Here is a 26,870-nt window from a genome sequence, read left to right as displayed (position 1 = left end):
AAATCTATAGGAAACAGTATGTGAAGGTTAGAAACTAGAAAGCATTCGGCCAACAAATAATAAGTTCCACTGTGTGCCTCCTGGCATTGTGCTTTGTCCGTGGCCATAAACAGCCAATATATACCAGGGCTTGAGGGCTCGTGGGGTCATAGACCTAACTACTCAGCAGGAACCAGATGGTAAATAACTGAGTATGGTGGTCACTACTAAAGGACTTATTTGTGACTGGGTTTGTGCAAAAGCACTTAATAGGGTATTAGTGTTGGGGTGTAGGGACTCGGAAAGGGTGGATTTGTTAAGGCTTATGTCTAAGATGAGAAATGAAGGATGAACAGTGCCAGGAGAGGGATGGTGAGAGGAGGGAAGCAGTCTCCAAGAAATAAAAATGATAGTGGAAGGGAGTCAGTGAAGAGGATAAAGTGGAAACAAAGATGAAAAGATGGGATGAGAAATGAAGTAATTTAGACCTCCCAAGAAGGCAGAAGCAAGTGGTCGCATCCAAAAGGTATAGATAGGGGGTGTAGCTCAGGGGTAGAGCATTTGACTGCAAAAGGTATAGGTAGATGGGGACTGGACTTCAGTGTAATGAAGGCCCCTCCTCTTCAGTGTAAGGAAGCTGTGACTGTGTTAGGTTTGTAGATAAGGCTATTGGAAGTTGGAGTTTCCATCTGATGGCCACTAAATTCCCTGAGGTAGGAGGCAGGGAGAATCAGTGAGGATTAGCGCGGGGGCATGTGTGTGAGGTGTGAAGAGAGTGATGATGGATTGAAATAATCCTGGAAATTGGGAAAGTGACTTGTAGGGACACCCTTGTAGATCTACAGTGTGAGGCCCTGGTTGAAGATGGTCAGCACCAGTGAACGGGAGAGGCCATCTATCTACCCTGGTGTACAGAATATGAAGTCTAGGAGCTACTTCAGAAGCTGTTCTAATGTCACTCTGTCTGATATTTAATGATTTTATTTACTGTTAAACGAGAACTTAGGTTTTAAAAATTGTAGCTTACTTAGCTTTTAGGAATAAATGTCTTCTACATCTTCCATTATCTTTGGAAAGGGTGCTGGGTATACTTTGCCCAGAAGAACAGACCATTCTGTCTCTCAGATATGGTGTCAAGAGAAGCGGGAAACTGAGTTTTGTGATTTGTCTGCACTTGTGAGGTCTTAAACCCTTTGTTCCTTTGATCATCATTAGAATAGTATTTGGCCATTTTTATAGTGCAGAAATTAAGAAAATAGTTGTACCTAGTCAAAGCATATCAAAGAACCAAAAGTATTTTTATTTTCATCTTAAAAGAAGACATTTCTTTGCATATCTTTTTTAATGCCATTAAGGCAGTACACTTAAAAGAAATACATTTGTAAAATGTCGTGTCTTTCTAATGTCAGTAAGAAATATTTCCTTTTTTTCTTTTTTTAAGCGACTTATTGAACTAAAACGCCAGTGTTTGGAAAAAGAAGAACGTTTTCAGAGTATTGCTGGCTTAAGTACAATGAAGACTAATTTAGAATATTTGAAACATGAAATGGCTTGGGCAGTGGTAATTTTTACTTAATTACTTATTCACTTATACTTTTAATATGCAGAATATATTTGGTTACAGTTAGTCTTCTACATGATTTACTGTGTAATTTCTTTGTAGGTCAATGAAATTGAAAAGCAATTGAATGCTATCAGAGATAATATCAAAATCGGAGAAGATCGTGCTGCTAGACTTGACAGGAAGATGGAAGAACAGCAGGTAATTGTAGTTTTTCTACTACAGATTTGGTAGTTTAATCATACGAGATTACTCATATTAGACTATTTTAAAAGACTTAACAAAAGTAGAAGTGTTAACCTATATATCTGTCTGTGTGTGAATTTATTACCTAATTTATTAGGTGAATCTGACCTAAACTTTTGTTCAAGGACTATTGTGGCAACTCCCTTTTTTAAAAGAGTGTTGTATTTGGACATGATCAGCCAGTTGAGCCCAGTGATGTCGCACTCTGAACTCGTGCTTGCAGACAATGGTACTTTGTTACCAACTAGAGATGCTACAGCCTGAATCTTTTACTCTGGGTTCATTAGCAGTGGCAACATAAGAAGTCTTGAGGTGCTAGGATAATAGTGAATTAGAATAGCATTAAAGTTAAGTATCATGAAGTGTAACAATTCAAAACTGAACACAATACCCAGAGACTGCTACCATAACTTACAGGGAACTGAAGTTTAGGGCCCAGAACCATCAGAAGATTCCATGTAGGTAGAACACATGTGGGACAGGTTGTTAGGTCTATAAAGTTAATTTCAAGCCGAGATGTAAGAGCCCAAGTGGAAACTATGCTATTTATGTAAGATTCAAGAAAAACCACAAGTCTTCCACTTGGGCCTAGAGGTAGAAGTTGGTTGAATGGTAAATAAAAGCAGTAATTCTCTGTTGGGGGTGTGCATGTAGACCTTTTTACCATATAGCAGATCCACTCTTTATACTTGTCTTTTCGTTCTTTTTTTTTTAACAGCTTTATTAAGATATAATTTATATACCATACAATTCACACATTAAAAATTTACGCTTGAGTGGTTTCTTAGTATGTTCCCAAGGGTATGTAGCCAGCAGTGCAGAATTCCTCACATTGTCATGCCAGAAGTAGAAGTCCTAGCCTTTTCTTTTTTATAGAAGCCCCATCTGCTCAGTGTGGCTGGCCTAACCTCGTAGTATTTTGTTCTACTTACAAATTTTTGGCCCCCAAGCTTAGTTTGTAGTATTGGACGTAATATCCCCCACCTTGCTTTTTCCTGTCTCTCCTCCAGGTATGCAGATATGTTTTTTCGTTTCAAGAATTATGACATTAATCCATCAAAACAGAGATAGATATGTAAAAATAACAGAAATAAGCTGAATTTCGTACTCCCTCTTCAGGTAGTAAATGGAAGTTCAACCCACCTACTTTTCTTACCTTGGATTTTCATTTCTGCAAGAATATTCTAGAATTGTTTATTTTACCAGATTTTCCTCAGCCTCACTTCTTAGCTTATCATAGTGGAGGACTTTAGGTTACTTTTCTCTTTAGATAATCTCCAATCTGAAAATGGAATCCAAGGGTGCCTGGCTGGTTCAGTAGGTAGAGCATGCAGCTCTTAATCTCGGGGTTGCAAGTTTGAGCCCCACATTGGGTGTAGAGATTACTTCAAAATAAAATCTTTAAAGAAATAAAAGTAAAAATAATAAAATAAAAATGGAATCTAGTCTGAGTAATAGATGTTCACCTTTTTTCAAATGGGAAAAGGAGGATCTTGAGGCTTCATTATATTTCAGTTCTATAGGCGTTTGCCCCACCTAAGCATTTGGGCACTTTCTGGAGGGTAAGAACAATCTTATTTTATAATTGTATCCTTCCCACCATGTCTTACACAAAACCTCTGGTGTAGTGTATGCATGGTCATGGATTATAGAATAACTATTGAATGGAAGGATTGCAAAGAAATAGTGTCTACTATACTATCTGGCTCTTGCTGGAAAAAGTTTGCTGATCCCTGATCTAATAGTTCTCTTATTTGTCCCTTCTAATCCATTCCTTTTGTCAGTGCCCTGCTTTGGTTTCTCATTCCTTTTTGCATTGGAATATTAACTCCTTACTGATGTTGTTTCCTGTAATTTTCCCTTCACCCTGCATGTGCTTTCAAAGTGATCTAACATACAGATTTGGTTAATGTCCTCTGTCCCTGTTGTCTGGAGGGTTAAGTTGTAAGCTGATCGTTAGGAATTCACACTCTTTGACTGTTGAGGCTCAGCTCTCACCACTACGTTCTTAGTTTAAATATTTTCATTTCCCAAAGTAGGACTAGTGCCTTTCTACATGCTTTTCCATCTGCCTCTAACACCTTTCCCCAACTTTTCTCCAGGGACATTTTGATTAATCTTTCAAGTCTCAGCTCAAATGCTACTTCTGCTTTGAAGGCATTCTTGACTTTTTTGGCAGACCTCTAGGTTCTTTCTCTGTGCTTCCACAGTTCTAAATAGATATAGCCTACTTAAGCTTTATTGCGTCCAAACTGTATGATCAATTTCCATATCTGTTCTCTGATAAATTGTGCCTCTCTCCCATTTATTGTGTTACCTGAAGACCATTGTTACTGTATCTTTGTATCCCCAGAAGATAGTACTTTTGTTGGATGAAGAAATGTGGAATTAAAATTATATTTTAGAGGGCACCTGGGTGGCTCAGTTGGTTGAGGATCCAACTCTTGCTTTTGACTCTGATTGTGGGATCAAGCCCCGTGTCAAGTTCCATGCTGAGCATTAGATCTCTCTGTCTTCCTCTGACCCTCTCCTCCTCTCACACGCTCTCTCTCTCTCTCTCAAATAAAAAAATTATATTCTAGTATTTTATATAATTATGTTTGCTTACCTGATGTCTTGAGATTATTTAGTCAGAGTGAAACCAAGTTTATTATTGGATGTGAACTATATATAACTTAAAATTTTTTTCTGTTTGGTGAAGAAAATTAAAATACACTCCAAAATGTTATTTTCTTAAAGGTTAGACTTAATGAGGCAGAAAAAAAATACAAAGATATTCAAGATAAACTAGAAAAGATTAGTCAAGAGACAAATGCACGGGCACCAGAATGTATGGCACTGAAAACAGATGTTACAGCTAAGAAAAGGACCTATAATGAAGCTGAGGTGAGAGAAATTTTCCAGCCTGAAATATTGAATACTATGTATCAAATACAAATACTGTTCACTTACTTCTAAAAGGAGGGGTTTTATAATTAAGTAAGATCTGTGTTGCTTACAGATTTTAAAAAATGTAAGTTTCATGTGGCCATTTATGTACTTTGTTTTAAAAATATATTTCTGCATATATTTAGCCTCTCATTTGAAGATTTGGCAAAAGTGGATTTGAATAGGATATATATATTTATTTTATCAAACTATGTCTTATTTTTTGTTAGGTTTTATATAACCGTTCTCTAAATGAGTATAGAGCATTAATGAAAGATGATGAACAGCTTTGCAAAAGAATTGAAGAACTAAAGAAAAGGTAAAATGGTTACTTTGCATTGCGCATGATTACCTCATTTTATACAACAGTGCCCTCAGTGAAATGGAGTATCAGATTTTTCCATACTATTTCTAAAGGAATTTTATTACATTGCTTTGTGGTTTTCTAAACATTCAAGTTTTCATATAACATTTTCTATTTTGGATTATTTACTGTTAGTACCGATCAATCTTTGGAACCTGAACGATTGGAAAGGCAAAAAAAAATATCTTGGTTAAAAGAGAGAGTAAAGGCCTTGCAGGATCAGGAAAGTTCAATCAATCAAGAGATTGAACAGTTTCAGCAAGCCATAGAAAAGGACAAAGAAGAACGGGTGAGAATTAAGTAAGTTTCAATATCCTTAGGATGATTATTTTTAATCACTTGAAAATCATGTAGTTTGGTGTTTATGAAGACAGAAAACATGTTTCATTGTTGGTTCATGTACTGAATGTGTGTGTGTGTGTGTGTGTGTGTGTGTGTGTGTGTGAAGTTTTGACGACTTGTGATGATTTTTCTCCAGTAACACAATCATTTTCAAATAAATCTGCCTTTAGTCTTTTGGGTAGCTGGGTCATTCACTGGTAGGCAGGTGTTAGGGGGGAAAGGCTGGATATTCCTGTATAATTGTAGTACATATTTCTTCTGGTTTTTTGCTTTTATTTTGTAGGCGGGAAGAACTAGATGTGAAGCATACACTGAGCTATAATCAGAGGCAACTGAAAGAACTGAAAGATAGTAAAACCGATCGACTGAAAAGATTTGGGCCTCATGTACCAGCTCTTCTTGAAGCAATAGATGACGCCTATAGGCGTGGGCGTTTTACCTGTAAACCCATAGGCCCTTTAGGTATTTGTCACCATTTGGTCAGGACACAAGGAACATTAGAAATAAGGTTTTATTTTCAGGAAAGGTTCTCTTGAATCTAGTTTTAAAAGTGTTATCAAAGGGCTATGTAATTATATGTGGATTTTAATTGTATATATTTTAAGAAATAATAACAAAAATCACTTTAAACTTTATAATTTTCCTTTTGTATCTTTAAAGCATAAAATAGCCAAAAGCAAGATAACTTAGGATAAGTAACTATAGAGTTGAATAATCTGATTCAGATTTTTTCCTGAATGAATGAATAAATGAGTTAACTAATTTGAATATAATTGATTAGTTGGAAAATCCAGTGACATCAAGATAGAAGAATTCTCACCACCTGAGTTTTGTGTAACTTTTATAAAATGACTTATCTTTTCTTAGTTTCTATTTAGGATTGTTTCTAAGTCCTTTTTCAACTGGAAAACCTGGGTTTATTTCATTATCCCCATATATACAGAAGATTAAAAATATATACATGTCTTTTGAGTTCTCCTGAGAAATTATCTCTAATTCTGTAATATCATTAGGGGAAAATGATGCTGTAAAGATAAATATATATATTTTATTACTAAATATATTTACTGTGGAAATGTGGCATTACATACTATATTATGGTGATGTCTCTTCATGTAAATGATATGTACCTCTGTACCAGGATCTGTTTCAATGGATGAGGCATTTCTTCTCTGTTTTTATTTATTTATTTATTTTTTATTTTTTTTTTAAATTTTTTTTAACGTTTATTTACTTTTGAGACAGAGAGAGACAGAGCATGAACGGGGGAGGGTCAGAGAGAGAGAGGGAGACACAGAATCTGAAACAGGCTCCAGGCTCTGAGCTGTCAGCACAGAGCCCGACGCGGGGCTCGAACTCACGAACTGTGAGATCATGACCTGAGCCGAAGTCGGAGGCTTAACCGACTGAGCCACCCAGGCGCCCCTCTTCTCTGTTTTTAAATCCCAATGTTAATCAGTTTTACAGAAAATAATAAAGGATCTGTATGTAAACCTTTTGGTTTGATATTCAAAATGCCATTCAGAGGCTGGAATAGTATCCGATTACATAGAAAGGCCTCTGCTGATTTACATTGGAATGAGTGGGACAGTTCTTTTCATAGGATTTGATGAGTTGTCTTTCCAGTGTATCCAAAGGATAAGTGGGGATTTCCCATTTAGTTAACAGAAGATCTGTAATGTCATCTATACTTTATATGAAAATATTTTGAAGTCAATTATAAACTGTTATAAAAAGATAGTTACATTAATATTTCAAAGTAAGGATTTATGGGCCTTTTAATAATTTTCTCACTTTTAGGAGCTTGCATTCATCTTCGGGACCCTGAGCTTGCTTTGGCTATCGAATCTTGCTTAAAGGGACTTCTGCAAGCCTATTGTTGCCATAACCATTCTGATGAAAGAGTCCTTCAGGCACTGATGGAAAAGTTTTATTCACGAGGGACCTCACGGCCACAGATAATAGTTTCTGAGTTTCGGAATGAGATGTACGATGTAAGACACAGGTAAGGTATCACTAGTTAAGTGCCATTTCTGGAATTGCTTAATCATGTCCAAGATCAGAAAGAATGAAAAAAATTTTATGTTAACCAAATATGTAGTACTGACTTAATGAAATTTCATCAAGCCGCTTCTTTAATTTCAGCGTAGGCACTGGAGATGCATAGGTAAATAAGACCTGCTCCCTGGCCTTGAGCTCCTTACACGAGGTGTGTTGTGGGAGCCAGAACAGGGAGAGAGATGCAGTGTGGCATAGAACCAATGCTGAGGGAAGTGATACAGACCTAGGCAAATTAAGGGGTATGTGGGGGGTGTACTAACAAAGAGCTTTGACACTCATTACTCACGGTTCAACTCTCAAGGTGCTTTGCAGATCCCTTAAAGAACCGTGGTTGTTTTCTTTGATGACCGTAATAAACCTCAAGGGCCCAGTACCCAAACTGGCCTCTTTGCTAACTGCTGACTAGCTACTCACTTTACTTTTAAATATAATAACATATTTTCTAATTTAATCTTCAGCTTTGATAAAATTAGATCACAAAATGCAGATGTAGTTCAGATGAGAAAGTAATTACACGTTAGATGTTAGTAGCTAGATTAGGGAAGAAATTCGAGAAACGAGGACACAGGATTAGTCTCCTGAACTGATGAGTTTGTCTAGTGACAGACAAGGGTTAATTGCTTTGTGGGCAAATAGAATTCTATGTGCAAAAAAATAGCGTGTGCATTATGGATAGTAAGGGACAGATTAAAAGTGTTATTTAGGACAAAATCAATAAACCCTGTCACTTGAATGTAAGAAAACAAAAGAATTGAGGATGCCTTCCAGGTCTCTGGCTGGAGTGAGTGCCTAGCAGGTGTGTGCTTCAGGAGAAGTACAAGGAAAAAGTGGATTTGTCAAAAGAGGATAAGTCCTGTTTTGGAACTGTCCATTTGGAGCTTTTAGGCTAGGTATAAGGATTTGGGAGTTGGAGGTGAAGTGTTTTCTCAATCTGCAGAAAAATTTGACCCTACATTAGTTTCTAGCTTTGATTCCTGATTTCTAAGACCTGATAAAAGTGAAATTTCCAATGTGCTACCAGACAGCATTGCTTATGGTAAAAAATGACCCCTGACAGGTTAGTTGCATCTGAAGCGGGAGAACTCTGAACACCTGGTCTTCCAGCGTGGTGACTCGTAATTGGGCGTTTCCCTACGGGGACCTTGGAAACTGCCCCTGGGGGATGGCTATGAGAGATTGACTTCTCTGAGGAATATCCTCTTTCACTGGCACTGTCATTTGGGGACCAGGACCTTGGGTCCTGAACTGTCGGGATGGCTCCGTGAGCTGCTGTGAGGACTGCCATGAGTAGGAAAGCCTGGTGCTGCCCTACCGGCATGCTGTGTCCCCAGAGATTCCCCGGGGATTGTGGCTCCAGGCTCCTAGCAGCATAGCACATCCTGGGAGGTGGTGCAGAGTGAGAGCTACGTTTGTGGAGCCTGAGGTCACTTCTCAGAAGTAGGTGAATCCATGTGCTGAGAATGAGGGCCTCACCAGTTGGGTAGGTTTGGGAGAGTGAGAGAGGAAGCTGAACCAAAGTCTACTCAGGATTCAGACACCTGTGGTAGCTGCAGGATTTTTTATTTTTTAATAGGGTTGAGTAGAGAGAATGTATACTGTTGGATTAATACTGCATTAGAATTTTTTAGAGTGGGTAGGTGTTGCAGGAGAAGAGAGAAGCAGTTGAGAGTGCTGCTGGGAAAGTAGTTCATGACTGGCCATGCGGCTTTGGCTGGAGAAGGAAGCAAGTGAGGCCTGGGAGAAAACCTGTAGGTGGGCCGCAGGAAGTTAGCAGATTTGACAGGCATGGTCAGCCAGGAAGGCTGTAGCTCGTGGTAACAGTGGGAAGTTAGAGTAATAGAGTGGCTCCAGAGTATGACAGAGTCCGTGTTTGCCTTTCGGAGTAGTTGGGTATTATGTTGAAGTTCAAGTTGGTGGGGTACTAGAGGAAGTTGGATGTTACTTTTAGGTGTTGACAGAGTATTGACAAGTTGGGTACATGTAATATTCTCTCAACTTTAGCTGCCTTACAGACGTTTTGGAGGGATGATTTTCTTGTGAAGAACTTTATCAGTATATATTGTGGTTCAAATGCTAAATTTTAAAATTGTCCATGTTATTTTAATGCAGAAAAGAACAGTGAAACACTATTGGAATATTAGAATGAATAAGGAATATTAGGCTCATATTGAGGAACCTCAACAGAGATTCCCCGGGAAAGTGCATAGCTTCCCAGGAGATACTCGGAGTAGTTTCCTTTCCTTTGCAGATGGCCTTGTTCCCTCTTTTCAGAGGAAATAGAGGATATGGAACTGCTTAGCATGCTAACCACCCACAACCTGGTCTGCGTCTGTACGTCTTCTCCCACTCAACAGAGGAGATGCTCTTTCTCTCTAAAGCTGTTTATTAATCCCCGTAGGCTCTGAATTACATGCTTTCTTCCCTGATTTGTGAACCATTTCTTTTCATTACTTCAACTCTCTCCTGAACTTTAAATGTTCCTACTCCACTGACTTCTTTCCCCTTTAAACATCTTAGGTCAGTGGTTTTCCTCCTCCATCTTAAGAGCAAACTCACTGGGGCACCAGGGTGACTCAGTCGGTTGAGTACCTGACTCTTGATCTTGGTTCAGGTCATGAACTTACAGTTCACAGAGTCAAGCCCCATGTAGGGCTCTGCACTGACAGTACTGGCTCTCTCTCCACCCCTCCCCCCTGCTCGTACACTCCTTCAAAATAAATAAATAAACTTAAAGAAAAAAAATTCCTTTAAAGGGAGAGAGTAATATTATCAATCTCATATAGTTACTCTGAGGATTTAAGTGAGCTAATATTTATAATATTCTTAGAATGCCTAGCACATAATATAAACGTTTGCTGTTTAAATAAAATAAACCTATTACAAATGTTCTCAAATGTTATCAGATATTTTCCATTGTTATCTATAGTCACACATTAAAAAGGCATATATATAAGGGGCGCCTGGGTAGCTCAGTCCATTCAGAGTCCAATTCTTGATTACATCTCAAGTCATGATCCCAGCGTCCCGGGATGGAGCCCTGCATCATCGGGCTGTGTGCTGGGCATGGAGCCTGCTTAGGATTCTCTCTCTGCCTCTCCCTCTGCCCGTCCCCCACGCGTACACTCATGCGCTCACTCTCTCTCATCTCTCAAAAATATATATATGTATAAAAGTAAAGTTTGATAAGTTGATATTTCTATACTTTTGTGTTCTAGAGCTGCTTATCATCCAGACTTTCCAACAGTCTTGACTGCTTTAGAAATAGATAATGCAGTTGTTGCAAACAGCCTGATTGACATGAGAAGCATAGAGACGGTGCTTCTGATCAAAGTAAGATAAGATGTTTGCTGTATTTTGTATTATTTTTCAGTTTCCAGAATTGAAATTGGTTATATAAATTCCTGTTCCCCTTCTGTATTCTGGAGTTATTAATATGTTTTACCATGTGCTTTTACCTCATAGAACACTATAGAATAACATAGAACTGGGTGGTTTGTGCATTTTCTGCCTGAGAACTTTTTTAACTTTTGGCTATTCCTCAGTAAATCATTTCACAAATACATATTATTTTGGTGAATGATGCTATAATTTTGTTTTTGTTTCTTTCTTTCTCGATTTGGTTGCCAGATCTGTTTTTTATTTACCTTTACAGATAAGTATGTTATTATTCTATTTTTTAAACAAATAGTCTATTTGATATTTCATGAGTTCTTTTTCTTAAAATTTTGAAAGTATCGTAAAATAAGTCAATATTTTTCATTTATGTATGTATTTTTATGTACTTGTTGGATTAAATCACCAAATTGTGTTTCATCTATTGACATAAATTTGCTGAGAAGGAACAAGGAAATTCAAAACAGAGATCTAACCAAAATAAGCATAGTAGAGTTTGTTTTTCTCATTATTGGAAATTGAGAAGTAATGGTGTCAGTAATTTAAATGTATATATAGTATATATGTTGCAAAGTAATATTGTAATTATTTGTGGGCTTGGCTCCCTCATATTTTAGGAGGATACTTAAGGGGCGCCTGGGTGGCTTAGTCAGGTAAGCATCCCTCTCTTGGTTTCCACTCAAGCCATGATCTCATAGTTTCATGATTTTAAGCCCCACGTGGCAGGCTCGGGCTGGCAGTGAGGAGCCTGCTTAGGATTCTCTCTCTCTCTCCCTCTTTCTCTGCCCCTCCCCCACTCATGCTGTTTCTGTCTCTCTTAAAATAAATAAATAAACTTAAAAAAAAAAAAAAGAAAAGGATACTTGAAAGAAAATAATGAAGTCCTCTTGTCTGTCACTAGAGGTTGGCTAGGCCTCCATTAAGTCTAATCCCTTTTTTACTTCTCTCTAGGGCTTAAATATTTCTAAGCTTCCCCACGTAATTCAGTATACCAATCTTTTACTGTAATTTGCTGTTCACTCACATCTTTCCAGGCTGTAAATGTCATTTAGAAAAGAAAAAGATTTGTATGAACTGATCTAAAATGAATATTCCCACATGAAAATGTACATAAAATAATTTTTAATTTTAAACGGATTAGAACTTAGTTTGTCATAAAGCATTGTTTACAATGCACTATGGTGTTCTTTTTTTTTTTTTTTTTTTAATTTTTTTTTAACATTTATTTATTTTTGAGACAGAGAGACAGAGCGTGAACAGGGGAGGGTCAGAGAGAGAGGGAGACACAGAATATGAAACAGGCTCCAGGCTCTGAGCCATCAGCACAGAGCCTGATGCGGGGCTTGAAGTCACGAACCGCGAGATCATGACCTGAGCCGAAGTCGGACGCTGAACCGACTGAGCCACCCAGGCGCCCCTCTTTTTTTTTTTTAATGTTTGTTTATTTTTGAGAGATAGAGCAGGCACGTTTGAGCAGGGGAGGGGCAGAGAGAGAGGGAGACGGAATCTGAAGCAGGTTCCACCCTGTCAGCAGCACAAAGCCTGATGTGGGGTTCAAACTCACAAACTGTGAGATCATGGCCTAAACTGAAGTTGGTCTCCCAACTGACTGAGTCACCCAGGCACCCCTACTATGGTGTTCTAAAGACTCTCAGTAGTTTTAATTCTTTGAATCTTGAGTTGTTTTCGAAATTCTTTTTTTTAACTTTCTGGAATGATTTTATTTATGTTTAAATAAAAATACTTGAATCTTATAATGATAGGTAGCATTTTGAAATTGTGCATCAGAAAGGCTATGGCATAATTTGAAAAATGTATTTATCCCTCTATTTTTTTAGAGTAATTCTGTAGCTCGTGCAGTAATGCAGTCTCAAAAGCCACCCAAGAATTGTAGAGAAGCGTTTACTGCTGATGGCGATCAGGTCTTTGCAGGACGTTACTATTCATCTGAAAATACAAGACCTAAATTCCTAAGCAAAGATGTGGATTCTGAGATAAGGTTAGTGTCAGTGCAAGCTTTACTGTGGTATTCTGACTGCTCCCTGTGGTATTCTGTCTGCGCCCTGCAGTGTGCTTCCTTTCATATTACTCTAGCAACAGTTATTTCAGGGAAGGATTGTGAATATTTTCGGGCTTCGAAGATCATTTAGCTGGATGTAGAATTCTGGGTTGATGGTTGTGTCCCATCATCACTTTGACAACAGTATTTTGGACGGAGAACACAAGTGTGTTCCCTTGACCAGCTGGTCTGCACATCGTTTACTGCCTGTCTGCATGGAGATGAGAGCTGAACCCAGAGTGTCCGTCAGCTACACCACTGTTCTGGCGTTCAGCTCTGACTCTGCTCAGTGAGCGTATAGGTGTGCTGGTTTACATTCTGGCTCAAGTTCCCTGTTAACATCTCTTACTGTATTTTGAGTTGCACTGTTCTAAAAGGATCAGTCGGCAGAATTAGAACATACATCTAGGAAAACAGAGCTTCCAGAAGAGACTAAGTGAGAAGTTGAATGACAAGCTAGTAAGTGTATTCAATGAGATGCACGAGCATGCAGAAAGGATTTTTGGTACCAAAAAGCCATGATTTTCCAAACTAATTCAGTTGATGAATTGATGGGTTTTGGAACTGAATTAGTGACCTGGAAAACCTTCAGTAGAAGAACTAAAAACTTAAGTAAAATAAATATCTAAGAAAATTGAGTAAAAGTGAAAGTATTCTAAGTAATTTATATATGTAGGGGAAATGAGAGTTTCGTCAAAATAGGTCTTGTTTTCAAATAATATTAGTCATTTTTATGTCATGAGAGCAGCATAAAGAAAAATAGCTATAATAGATACCAGAACATTTGGTAAAACTTCTTTCTTAGCAACAGAGAAAAGTTGAATGACCAGCAACTTGGTGTCATGGCACTGAACGCACATTTTGTATTGACACCAAGTCTTTCTGACGGGATAGATGTGGGAATGTGCCAGTATAAACGTGACCTGTAAAGTGGTAAGTTTTTGTCCATTGTGCCATGACATTTAAATCAAGCCTTCCTGATTCTTAACTGGGTAAGACTAAATTATATGGTATTCAACAGACACGAGTGTAAAATATATAAAAATACCGTAGTGATGTTACTCTGTATGGCTCACACTTTTCTTTCAATAAAAATTGCCTCATGTATTTATGTCCCAAGTGTTAAAGAAAAAAAAAAAAAGGATGACATTTTTGGAAAAGATTGTAAGTATGCCTCAGCAGCAAATTGGGATCTCTGATTCCAACAGTCTATTTATTTTATTTTATTTTTTTTGCTTTTGTGTATTCTGATATTTTAGTAATAAAGGTTTCGAGTTGATATTTGGCTTCAATTTTTAGCTAATGGTATTTGTACTAATGTGTAGTGGACACATCATTTGTTTTAAAAGTCAGGTGAACTGGGTTTTCAAAAATCGTTTCCCCTATTAAATAATATGGGAATCAATAAACTATTGATTGTAAATATGCCAAGTTCTGCGTATGATGTTCATTTAAATAAATCATACAGAGAAAGACAAATACTGTATGATTTCACTTACATGTGGAATCTTAAAAACAAAACAAACAAGCAAACAAAAGAAAACAAACTGATGCATAGATATGGAGAACAATCTGGTGGTTGAACAGTGTCTGCAGAGGGATGAGGGGTTGGGTGAAATAGAGGAAAGGGATTAAAAGGTACAGACTTCTAGTGGGAAAGTAAGTAAGTCATAGAGAGGTATAGTATATTAATATTAATATGTTAACTTCGGTAACAGATGGCTGCTAGATTTTGTGGAGGTCACTTTATAATGTATATAAATATTAAATCACTTTGTAGTACGCCTGAAACTAATGTAATATTGCATGTAAACTACACCTCAATTTACAAAAAGAGAAAGAACAGCTAATAGCTTAAAAAAGCCAAGCTTAAAAAAAAAAAAAAAAGACAGAATATACCAAGTTCTAATGATATTTAGATGACTTTTGTGTCATCTGTTTTGACCCAAACCAGTATATTTGCAAGTTTAAAAAAATTCATTAGTGTTTTTTAAATATAGAAAAGTATAAATTGGGAAACAAAAGTAGCTCATGATCCTGTTTCTCCATAGTCCTTATTGATATTTTAAAAAATAATTAGAAGAGGGGCACCTGGGTGGCGCAGTCATTTGAGCGTCTGACTCTTGATTTCGACTCAGGTCATGATCCCAGCGTCCTGGGATTGAACCCCACGCTCAGCATGGAGTCTGCTTAGGATTCTCTTTCTCTCTCTTTCCCTCCCCTGCCCACCCCCGCCCTCTGCTCACATGTATGCTCGCTTGCTCGCTCTCTCTCTCTCTCAAAAATAGATAGATAGATAGATAGATAGATAGGAAGGAAGGAAGGAAGGAAGGAAGGAAGGAAGGAAGGAAGGAATCTGTGCATATGGTGAGATAGTCCAAGAAAGAAAGAAAGAAAGAAAGAAAGAAAGAAAGAAAGAAAGAAAAAGAAAGGAAGGAATCTGTGCATATGGTGAGGTAGTCCAAGAAAGAAAGATAGAAAGAAAGAAAGAAAGAAAGAAAGAAAGAAAGAAAGAAAGAAAGGAAGAAAGAAAGAAAGAAAGAAAAAGAAAGGAAGGAATCTGTGCATATGGTGAGGTAGTCCAAGAAAGAAAGATAGAAAGAAAGAAAGGAAGAAAGAAAGAAAGAAAAAGAAAGGAAGGAATCTGTGCATATGGTGAGGTAGTCCAAGAAAGAAAGATAGAAAGAAAGAAAGAAAGGAAGAAAAAGAAAGGAAGGAATCTGTGCATATGGTGAGGTAGTCCAAGAAAGAAAGATAGAAAGAAAGAAAGAAAGAAAGGAAGGAAGAAAGAAAGAAAAAGAAAGGAAGGAATCTGTGCATATGGTGAGGTAGTCCAAGAAAGAAAGATAGAAAGAAAGAAAGAAAGAAAGAAAGAAAGAAAGAAAGAAAGAAAGAAAGAAAAAGAAAGGAAGGAATCTGTGCATATGGTGAGGTAGTCCAAACAGTGCAGAAAAGTATACAAAGTGAGACCATCTCCTCTCTCCTTCAAAAGTAAGGTAACAGTTTAGCAGTTTCTTACACGTGTTTTCTTATATGTGTTCCCAAAATAGTTTGAATCCTTGTACGGTGACTTAAATTAGACAGAATTCACATACTATAAAATTCACTGTATTTTAAAGCATACAGTTTAGAGATTTTTATTATATTCATAAGGTTGTGCAACCATCAGTGTAAGCTAATTCCTGAACGTTTTCTTTACACCAGAAGGAAAACCCATACCCATGAGACAATCCCAAACCCCCTGGCAACCACTAATCCACTTTTGGGTTTGTCTTTATGAATTAGTCTGTTCTGGATGTTTCATATAAATGGAAACATACACTGTGCAACTTCTTGTGTCTGGCTTCTTCCACTTAAGTGTGAGCTGTGTGTAAGTATGCATATGGTTTCTGTATCTTGCTTTTTTTCTACTCAGTGTTAAATCTGGGCAGTCTTTCCATGTCAGCACATTTAGAACTACCTCTTGGTAGTTCCCCAGTAGTTAACCGGTTCCCCGTTGATGAACATGAGAGTTATTTGCCATTTTCTCTTATAACAGTGCTGCAGTGAGAACACACATACATGGATCTTGGCATAGTTTTGAAAGTGTATAGCTTAAATTCTTAATAGCTAAGTAAAAAGATATGTGAATTTTTAAGTTATTTAATAGCTGTTGCCAAATGACTGTAATGGATGTATTACTATACAAGTAATGCTTTGATTTTAAATATTTAATAATATTAAGCAATACTAATATTTTTAATATGTACAATATTAAGTGAGCTCTAATAGTTATTAAAATAGATAATTCAACACTTTCATTTTATTTTTATGTAAGTTGACCATTTAATAGTGATTGCTAGATGATTCCAGAAAAATTCTCCAGTTTCCCATCATACTAGGAATACATGAAGGGTGCTTCTCTATACCCTCGTCAGCTCATCACTGACAGATTCCTGTTGATGAAAAATGGCTCTGGAATTTAAGTGAAGAGATTATAATTTATTTCACAGTTTCATAATGAACAGAGTGGCTTCTTAACAGGGAAAGGGTTTTAAGTTTTAAGTACAGGTACTGACTTGGTTTGATTACCCCTGTGTGGTTTTCTATGATGAAAGTACAAAGCAAGGAGCAAAAGAAATGTGTAAGTTAACTCTCAGAATAATTCCATTGCAGTAACTGCTTACATACAAGATCATTAAAAAAAAATGTACCTGTAGGTTTTTGAATTTTCAAAGTATTTTCACAGCTTAAATATAATTTTCCAAAGTTTATTTTTCAAATTTATTCTTTCCTTTGTTCTTTAAAACAGATATCGCATGTATACTTACTGTGCCAGGCCCTGATCGAGGCACAAGACATGGCACAAAATAAAGAACAAGAAATTCCCCATCCTGGAGCTTAATATTAGGAAGGGGGAGATAGACTAGATGAAGACTGTAACTAGGCCAAGTGCTATGGAGACAAACACAGCAGAGTGAGGGCTGCAGACCGAGGAGTGTACTACTTTGGCGGTTCCGGGGCGTGTGTGTATCCCACACAAACCACGTGCACGTGCTCGCACATTTCATTTAGTAGCACAGGTTTTTCGTTCCGTGGAAAAATTAATTAAAAACTAAGGAGGAACACTGTATGAAAGTATGTAACAGAATTCGCCCTCCCCTGCAAAAAAAAGTTGTATAATTTAGCCGATTTGTTCATATAAATTATGTTGATTGCTTAAGTTTATTCTAAATATGCAGGAAATTGTTTAATAACAATATTATTGTTATTTCATCGGTGCTTATTTCTGTGCTTATTTCATCGGTTTTTATTTTTGTTTTAGACTCTAGGTTTCAGAGTTTGTTTACTTGGTAAATATTTTGGTTTTTTAGCAAAGTTACTGTTAATAAAGGTCTAGATTTACATATGATAAAACAAGTATTTCTTACTAATCTTGAGGAACCATCTTAAGTTTTTATATCTGGCCCCATTTTTACCAGGAATACCATCATTATTTTCCTTCTTTCTTCATTTTCATCATTCATTCGGCTAACATTTATTGAGTCGTTTTCTAATTTTGAGGATTCTGGCAAGGTAGTGCAGTTAGAATATTTCATCAAATTTTTTTTTTTTTAACGTTTATTTATTTTTGAGACAGGGAGAGACAGAGCATGAACAGGGGAGGGTCAGAGAGAGGGAGACACAGAATCTGAAACAGGCTCCAGGCTCTGAGCTGTCAGCACAGAGCCCGACGTGGGGCTCGAACCCACGGACTGCGAGATCGTGACCTGAGCCGAAGTCGGACGCTTAACCAACTGAGCCACCCAGGCGCCCCAGAACATTTCATCAAATTTAAGCTGCTCTGTTATTAAAAAAGAAAAAGTGCTGTTATTTCAACCATGGAATGGAAGGTGATTTCGGAGATGCTAAAATGTGGGAAACATCTGCATCTTACCAATTCGAGACCAGTTTTTAACTGCAAAGGTGGTTCTCTCCCACCAGGCACACGATTTTGGGAGATAGGTGCTTGGGTCAGTGAGGCAGGAAGAGGTGACTTCTGAAGACAGTGACCGCTGTCACGGAGACGCTTTAAGACGCTTTATAGCTTTGGCCTCTACTTGCTTTTCCCTCCATCCCTTTTCATTGTCTTCTCTCCATCCCTCTCACTCCCACACATTCAGAGCATTCATCTACCAGCAGTAAAGGTTGAGCTGTTGGGTTTATGTTTCACTGCTCTGTGCTTCTGTGTCTGTACTTCCGTCTTCTCTCCTAGTTGGTCCAACTGAGGAAAGCTTTAGAGAACACAGTTCAGTTGTCTCCCAGACTCACTCCTCTGTTTCCATAGTTCTGTGGATGTAAAGTGTCCTGTTCACATTTTAACGTTACAGCTTATTTCCTGATTTTTCTTTCCTTTTAGTTTGATTCCTTCACGTCAAAATTCTGTTTCCACTTCTGCCTGTCACTGTGCATGATGTGTGCCACACAAATCATGTCAAAAATATTTCTTAATGAAGTAAGAGAAATATGACTAGTTTAGATGTCTTTTGAAATCTCTGTATTTTCATGTTATTAATAACTTGGTAGGAATATAGAACTGGTTTAACTGGATAGAGTTTTGCAAATAAACTATCACAAATAAGCTCTCCTTTGTAAAGATCTAAAGTATTTGTAATATTCAGAAACAGATGTGAGGTGTTTTTTTTATCCTCTTGTTTGTGTCTAGTGACTTGGAGAATGAAGTTGAAAATAAGAAGGCTCAGATACTAAATCTTCAGCAACATTTGTCTACCCTTGAAAAGGACATTAAACGCAATGAAGAATTTCTTAGAAGGCGCCAAATACATTATAGAGAGTTAAAGGTAAGGAAAAAAATTTCCTTTTGTTTTGCTCAACTTACTTCCAAGTTTTGGGGTTTTTTTTAATGTTTTACTTATTCTTGAGAGAGAGAGACAGAGACAGAGCATGAGCAAGGGTGGGGCAGAGAGAGAGAGGGACACAGAATCCAAAGCAGCTCCAGGCTCTGAACTGTCAGCACAGAGCCTGATGTGGGGCTTGAACTCATGAGCCATGAGATCATGACCTGAGCCAAAGTCAGACGCTCAACAAACTGAGCCACCCAGACACCCCCCCCCCTTTTTTTTAAATGACTTCCAAGTTATTTTTAAGAGCCTACCATTTATTTAGTTAGAGGAGCAGTTCACAAACTTTTTGGCCTCAAGCCCCTTTACAGCCCTAAAAAAGCTTTCATTTATATGGGTTTTACCTAATTATTAAAAATTAAAACAAACTTTAAGAATATTTATCGGTTCACACACACACAAAAAAAACCAAAACTCATTATGGGGTGCCTCAGTGGCTCAGTTGGTCAAGCGTCCAGCTCTTGATTTTGGCTCAGGTTGTGATCTCATGGTTCGTGAGTTTGAGCCTACGTTGGGCTCTGTGCTGACAGCTGTCAGCACTGCTAGGGATTCTCTGTCCACCCCCCCCCCCCCACCCTTTCTGCTCCTCCTGTGCATTCTCACTCTCTTCCAAAATAAATAAATAAACTTTAAAAAAAAAAAAAAACTATGTGTTCACAAAAATAATGTTTTGATGGAGAATAGCTATATTTTTCCAAAACCAAAAATAGTGAGAAACTTGACATTTTTATATTTTTGTAAACCTCTGATATCTGGCTTGATAAAACTCAACTGAATCATCACATCAGCTTCTGCAGTCAGTCTCTTGCAGTAATTACCCATCATATAGTTGTAAACCTTTTGCACACTCGTGAGAAAGTGATAGTAAAAAGGGTGAATAATGTAGTGTTTTTGTGAAAATAGTTTTGACCTCATGACCCCTTGAAAGAATCTCAGAAGCACCAGGGCATGCTTGGATTGTACTTTGTGAAGCAGCGTATTGAAGTAATCTTGCCATAACCTCCACCTTTCAGAAAAGGGTTTTCTCAATAGGGTCAACACTGTCATCATTTTAACGCTAAGGAGGAGTGTTTACATCCTTTTTTCATGGGACTGGATTAGCAATAAGGATGATCGTGACAGACTTTATACGCAACTTCCTTTTGTTCATTCAATACTAATGTGTCTCTGTCATTTGCCACAAAGTCCTCTGTAACAAAAGCAGAGTAAGGACTTTGTGGATTAATACATCCTTTCTGGGGGGCCCTTCCTTCCTTCCTTCCTTCCTTCCTTCCTTCCTTCCTTCCTTCCTTCCTTCCTTTGTCTACACCCAATGTGGGGGCTCGAACTCACAGCCCTGTGATCTGGAGTCGTGTGCTCTACCAACTGAGCCAGCCAGATGCCTGTTTCATTTATTTTATGTTACTAAAATCGAAATACTTTTCTTTCAGGTAAAAATAACAGAAAGTATTTCTGAAATTCGGGAGCTTGAGAATATAGAAGAACACCAGTCTGTAGATATCGCAACGTTGGTAAGATTCTTTTCCTTGATTTACATGTAATGTTAAAATACAAAACTGTCAGGGGCGCCTGGGTGGCTCCGTTGGTTAAGCGTCCGACTTCGGCTCAGGTCATGATCTCGCGGTTCGTGGGTTCGAGCCCCACATTGGGCTCTGTGCTGACAGCTCAGAGCTTGGAGCCTGCTTCATATTCCATGTCTCCCTCTGTCTCTGCCCCTCCCCACTCACACTGTCTCTCTCTCTCTCTCTCTCTCTCTCTCTCTCTCTGTCTCTCTCTCAAAAATAAATAAAAAATGTTAAAAAAATTAAAAATAAAATGAAATACAAAGCTGTCATTTAGGTTAATAACATCTACTCTAAGCTTTTTTTATTTTATTTATTTATTTATTTTTTTTCAACGGTTTTTATTTATTTTTGGGACAGAGAGAGACAGAGCATGAACGGGGAAGGGGCAGAGAGAGAGGGAGACACACAGAATTGGAAACAGGCTCCAGGCTCCGAGCCATCAGCCCAGAGCCTGACGCGGGGCTCGAACTCACAGACCGCGAGATCGTGACCTGGCTGAAGTCGGACGCTTAACCAACTGCGCCACCCAGGCGCCCCAACTCTAAGCTTTTTTTAAAATCCTTTATATTATGCTACCTTTTATAATTGCTATCTTTATTTCCAAATAAGGTCAACACTACCTGGCTTGTAGCATTCAAGTTCCTTAATGTTTTGTATGTGCAACTTGCATGCATGATAATTGGTTTTGTCTTCTACTACATGTAATAAAGCTATCAAAACTTGAACAGCATGCTTCTAAACAGTGGCCTTTCAAACCAGACTGCCTAGCATAGTTTTGTTCAGAGTTAATCAGTATTAATATTAATGGATATCTTTTAGTCAGTTGCAGTTGGTCTCTTCATTGTTGAGGTTTTTTTCCCCTAAGAAATTGGTTCTCATTTTATCACACATTTGTTAGTCTGTTATATTTCAGACAACTGTTTATTACATTCAGCTTAGCTTCTCTAAGTTACAGTAAGCAGTGCAGTAGATAGATTACCGTCTTGTTAAAATGAATAAATGTTTATTGAATGTCCACTCTGCACCAGGCACCATATTAAGTGCTGGGGGATATAACAGTGAACCAGACAGATAAAGTCCTGGCACTGATGGAGCTTTAAGCTAATGAGTTATTTGTCTTCGTTTTTTATTAGTGATCTTATTCTCCATTTTTTATTTTTCTGCTTTAATTCCTTAGGTTTCTTAAAGGTATGGGCTATGTCTTATTTTTGTTTACTCAGTATCTAACATATTGTCTAGCACATGATAAATATGTATGCACACTGCGTTTTGAAAGAAAAAGTAACTAGATAAAATAAATCTTACTTATGATTATGACCTCAAGCACAGTATAGTTTCACTTGTCTCCCATATGTAGTCTTTCTTACTGTTGAATCATTTTCCACTTTCTGATTTACCACCAAGGGTATGAAAATTTGCTAGTGCTCTTTGTATTTGTCTTTCACTGGATCGCCTGGAGCCTGTAGTTTCTCTTCTCTCAGAATCATTTGCACTGTTTTTCTGTTTCATACTTAAGTATTTTAATTAACTCCTTACGTTCTCTAAATGTGACCAGGAAGATGAAGCTCAAGAAAATAAAATCAAAATGAAAATGGTTGAGAAAAATATGGAACAACAAAAAGAAAATATGGAACATCTTAAAAATCTGAAAATAGAAGCAGAAAACAAGTATGATGCGATTAAACAGAAAATTAACCAGCTATCAGACCTAGCAGAACCACTTAAGGTATGTTACTGTTACTCTGTTGTTATATGTGTATTTTATGTTTCAGCAGTGTATCCACACTGTACTTGCTAGATACCGCCCTAACAGAATTTATGGTTAAATGTAAATGCAACCAAATAAAATGGGATACAAACCAAATTTTCATCAGTAGGCCAATTAGAATTAAACACTTCTCTTCATGTCTTTAGGAAAATAAGTTGCTAAAAATTTCTGTTTTTCCTAGATTACAGCTTTTGTTTCCTCTTTATTTTGTGATGATTTTTTTTTTCTTCCTTGTTTAGAACCAGAAGCAGGGATATCTTGTCCATCCACCCTGCTTCTGTGCTCACCTACTCTGTTGTCTCTCTTGGTTTTCCTTCAGTAATTCAAGGATTAGTTGTATAAAAATAGTTATAGATTAGGGGCGCCTGGGTGGCTCAGTTGGTTGAGCGTCTGACTTCGGCTCAGGTCATGATCTCACAGGTTGTGAGTTCGAGCCCCGCATTGGGCTCTGGCCTGACAGCTCAGAGCCTGGAGCCTCCTGCAGATTCTGTGTCTCCCTTTCTCTCTGCCCCTCCCCACTCATGCTATCTCTCTCTCTCTCAAAAATAAACATTATTATTTTTTTAAAGTGGTACCTGGGTGGCTCAGTTGGTTAAGTGTCAGACTTCAGCTCAGGTCATGATCTCACAGTTCATGAGTTAATTCGAGCCCCGTGTTGGGCTCTGTGCTGACAGCTCAGAGCCTGGAGCCTGCTGCAGATTCTGTGTCTCCCCCTCTCTCTGTCCCTCCCATGCTCATGCTCTGTCTCTCTCTGTGTCTCAATAATAAATAAATGCTAAAAAAAATTTTTTTTTTTTAAAAGTTGTAGATTAGATCTAAAAGCCAACTTGAAATGGCATGCTACTAAATTCTTGTTTATTGACATGTTTCTATTATGTTCCAGGCTGAATTAAACTGGTCTTTTTTAAAAAAAACTTTTTTTTTTTTTTTAAACACATGCTCTTTGAAACCAAATTTAGGGAAATAAAATTATTTAACAATTAAATAGTATACCTTTCCCTGTTTAGCTTAGTTATCAATAGATTATTGTCATTATCATTTTTACAAATAGCTCAATTGTTCTCAGAACTTTAAATGTTATTTATAAGAGTCTGAGAAGAAGGAATAGCGTATTTTAAGAGGCCGAGGCATCTTGGGTGCCTGGGTGGGCCAGTTGATTAAGTGTCCAACTCTTGGTTTCTGCTCAGGTTATGATCTCACGAACCATGAGCTGAGAGCACAGAACGTGCTTGGGATTTTCTCCCTCTCTCTCTGCCCCTTTCCTGCTCAGGCTCTCTCTCCTTTTCAAAATAAATAAGCTTAAAAAAAAAGAATCTGAAGGGGGTATGCTGAATCAAAATGGATTTAGGTATTTTAATAGTTTAAAAGAATTGTGCATGTAAGGTTTACTCTACTTGTCTCCATTGAAAATTTTGGAAGACCTCACTTAGAGTTGGGAGAATATTAAAGGAAGGTGCAGCATGTGCTGCCTGCAAACACCCTGTTTGCGGTGGTCTCTCTGGAGATGCTGCCCCGGAGCTGGGGTCCTGCCTGCCTCTGTAACCCAGGGTGGCTTAACTCTTTTCTGTTTGCGATACGAATGAAAAATCGGAAAACAGACTGATAAGTTTACTGATGAAGAAGAATATAAAGTTTAAATATTAAAATTGTGAGGAAGAGAAATGTATTAAAGATAATATTGAGAAAAATAATTAAGAAAGTATTTGCTACATACAGGAAATAAGAAAAAGGCAAAAGGATAAAAAAGGACAAAATTAGTTTTTAAAAGAAAATGATAAGAAGGAGTAAGATAAATATTAAAATCATCAAGAATAGACTAGGTAGAATTCAGAATTCAGGAATTAGAGCAATGAAGTGACAACAAAAGTAAGATTAAAAAGATATTTTAAATGGGTAAGGGATTGAACAAGGTGACTTAAAATCAAAATGATGAAATATGTTAATCTAGAAAAAGTAAAATTGCACCTAAATTATTCATCTCAGACAACTTAAAATTCAAAACAAGAAAAGAAGAGTAAGCTGTATTCTGTTCTTGTAGGTATCTATCTCTAGGCTAATGCAACTCCTGGGATTGGGAGTTTGAATAAGTTTAAGAGCAGAAAATATGGGCAGAACGCAGTAAAGATTCTTGATCTTAGCTCTTTGCCCTGGCTGCAAATAACTGAAAGCCAGGAGGCGAGTCCTTCGGTGAACTTGCATGCAGTTAGCTGGTAGCCAGGAGGCTTTTCCTCCTCAGTATCATGTCACATTAGCCATCAATAACGGCAGGACCAACAGGATATGGCTAACAAAATAATTTAATTCCTGAGACACTGCCATCGTGATATATTAGCAGCTTCGAGATGTCATCTGCTTGCTTGTAGGACAGTTGTTCATTTTGTGTCAAGGGTGGTGAGGGGTAAAGTACTCTGTTTAGATATATAGTCATGAAATTTTGGTATAAGGAATATTTTTCTCACTTTAAACAGTCTGTTTTGATTTACACTGCAAATTTGATGCTTCAGTTTTAGTTGCAAGTTAAATTTGTCAGACAAGGAGTGTGGCCCACATCGAGCCTACAAAGATAGATGGTCTGCATTATTGGAGTAGGAGGCTCTCGGTTTCCAATATAGGGAGTTTATTTGGATCAAGGGTGACTGTATTTTTAAGTATTCCAAAGTAAGAGGCACCCGGATAGCTCAGTTGGTTGAGCGTCTGACTGCGGCTCAGGTCATGATCTCGCAGTTCGTGTCTTGGAGCCCCACATCAGGCTTGTTGCTCTCAGCACAGAGCCTGCTTCAGATCTTCTGTCCCCCTCTCTCTCTGTCCCTCCCCCACTCGTACTCTTTCTCTCAAAAATAAATAAAACATTACCAAAAAATTCCACCTGGGTGGGCTAGTCGGTTAAGCGTCCCACTTCAGCTCAGGTCACTTTGATCTCACAGTTCGTGAGTTTGGAAACCCGTGTCGGGCTCTGTGCTGACTTAGAACCTGGAAGCTGCTTAGGATTCTGTGTCTCCCTCTCTCTCTGCTGCTCCCCTACTCATGCTCTTTCTCTCTCTCTCTCTGAAAAATACATATTTAAAAACAAAATTTAAAAATTATAAGATAATATTTCATAGGTTTTTAAAACCTCATAATTAATATAGATTTATATGAAGCAAGTGGCAGTAATAATGCTATAGCAGTTTGTCCAATGTTGCCGAATAAAACTGGTTACTTAGACATCCAAGAGAATGACATTTTTTGAGGATTATGTTCCTTCTATCACCCCAGCCTATTTTTAAAAGGCTGTAACTTCTTAAAGCTTAGAAATGCTATAGGTTTAGGGCTACATCAGCCTTTAATTTTAGACCTAATCCCTCCTAGTTCTCATCTAACCCAGGGTGAATGTTAACTGACTGTTCAAATCTCTTGATCTTCATGTCATCAATAAGATGAAATGAAATAAAATACTCTCTTGCTTCCCTTTTAGTTTTAAATGTGATGGTACCTAGGACATAAATTTATTAAGTACATAAGAGAAGTCTGTTATGATAAGTGTGGAGAAAGGGAGAGTAACATCGTATGAGTTTCTTTTCATCCTGTTTTATGAGTTAAGTGTGTAACTTTCCACAGTTGCCAGGAGGGAAGATTAACCAGCACAAACGTGGCCTGATATAGAGAGTTTGTTTGGATCAAGGGTGATTCTGCTTTTAAAAATTCCAAGATAAGGGGCTCTTGGGTGGCTCAGTTGGTTGAGTGTCTGTCTTTGGCTCAAGTCATGATCTTGCAGTTGGTGAGTTTGAACCCCACATCAGGCTTGTTGCTTTTAGTGCAGAGCCTGCTTCAGATCTTCTGTTCCCCTCTCTCTCTGTCCCTCCCCGACTTGTGCTCTTTCTCTCAAAAATAAATAAAACATTTAAAAAAAAATTACGGGCGCCTGGGTGGCTCAGTTGGTTAAGCGTCCGACTTCAGCTCAGGTCACTTTGATCTCATGGTCATTTTACCCCTCTGGCTCCCTGAAGCAAATATGGGGACTGTTTCAAAGTTCCTACCACAAATGATTAGAAAACTTAGCATTCAACCATCCTCTTTCATAAGTTACTCTATTTTCTAATTGTAATGTCTCCTACATAAAACATAAAAATTCAAATAAACTGCTTGAAGTAAATGAACAGCTTATCTCCATCCTCCGTGGAAGTTTTACTAGAACTCTTATAATCAGACATCTACCATGGGTGATAGTTATTCAGCAGCGTGAAC

The 26,870-nt window shown here is 37.7% G+C and overlaps 1 protein-coding gene across 2 annotated transcripts in view; it reads left to right on the top strand.

The window, feature by feature from the left end:
• Positions 1–26,870, top strand: part of SMC6 (structural maintenance of chromosomes 6) — a 78,857-nt gene that overhangs the window by 25,815 nt on the left and 26,172 nt on the right. For both annotated transcript variants that reach the window (XM_058682586.1, XM_058682585.1), the window contains exons 9-20: positions 1,421–1,540; positions 1,643–1,741; positions 4,526–4,672; positions 4,945–5,033; positions 5,214–5,378; positions 5,704–5,882; positions 7,221–7,425; positions 10,697–10,811; positions 12,713–12,873; positions 19,118–19,253; positions 20,744–20,824; positions 22,434–22,604. In XM_058682586.1, coding sequence (XP_058538569.1) covers positions 1,421–1,540; positions 1,643–1,741; positions 4,526–4,672; positions 4,945–5,033; positions 5,214–5,378; positions 5,704–5,882; positions 7,221–7,425; positions 10,697–10,811; positions 12,713–12,873; positions 19,118–19,253; positions 20,744–20,824; positions 22,434–22,604 — 1,668 coding nt within the window. The remainder of the gene's footprint in view (positions 1–1,420; positions 1,541–1,642; positions 1,742–4,525; positions 4,673–4,944; positions 5,034–5,213; positions 5,379–5,703; positions 5,883–7,220; positions 7,426–10,696; positions 10,812–12,712; positions 12,874–19,117; positions 19,254–20,743; positions 20,825–22,433; positions 22,605–26,870) is intronic.

This window comes from Neofelis nebulosa, chromosome 9 (assembly GCF_028018385.1).
Source record: "Neofelis nebulosa isolate mNeoNeb1 chromosome 9, mNeoNeb1.pri, whole genome shotgun sequence".
Classification (NCBI taxonomy): Eukaryota; Metazoa; Chordata; class Mammalia; order Carnivora; family Felidae; genus Neofelis; species Neofelis nebulosa.
This window is presented reverse-complemented; position numbering and strand designations above follow the sequence as displayed.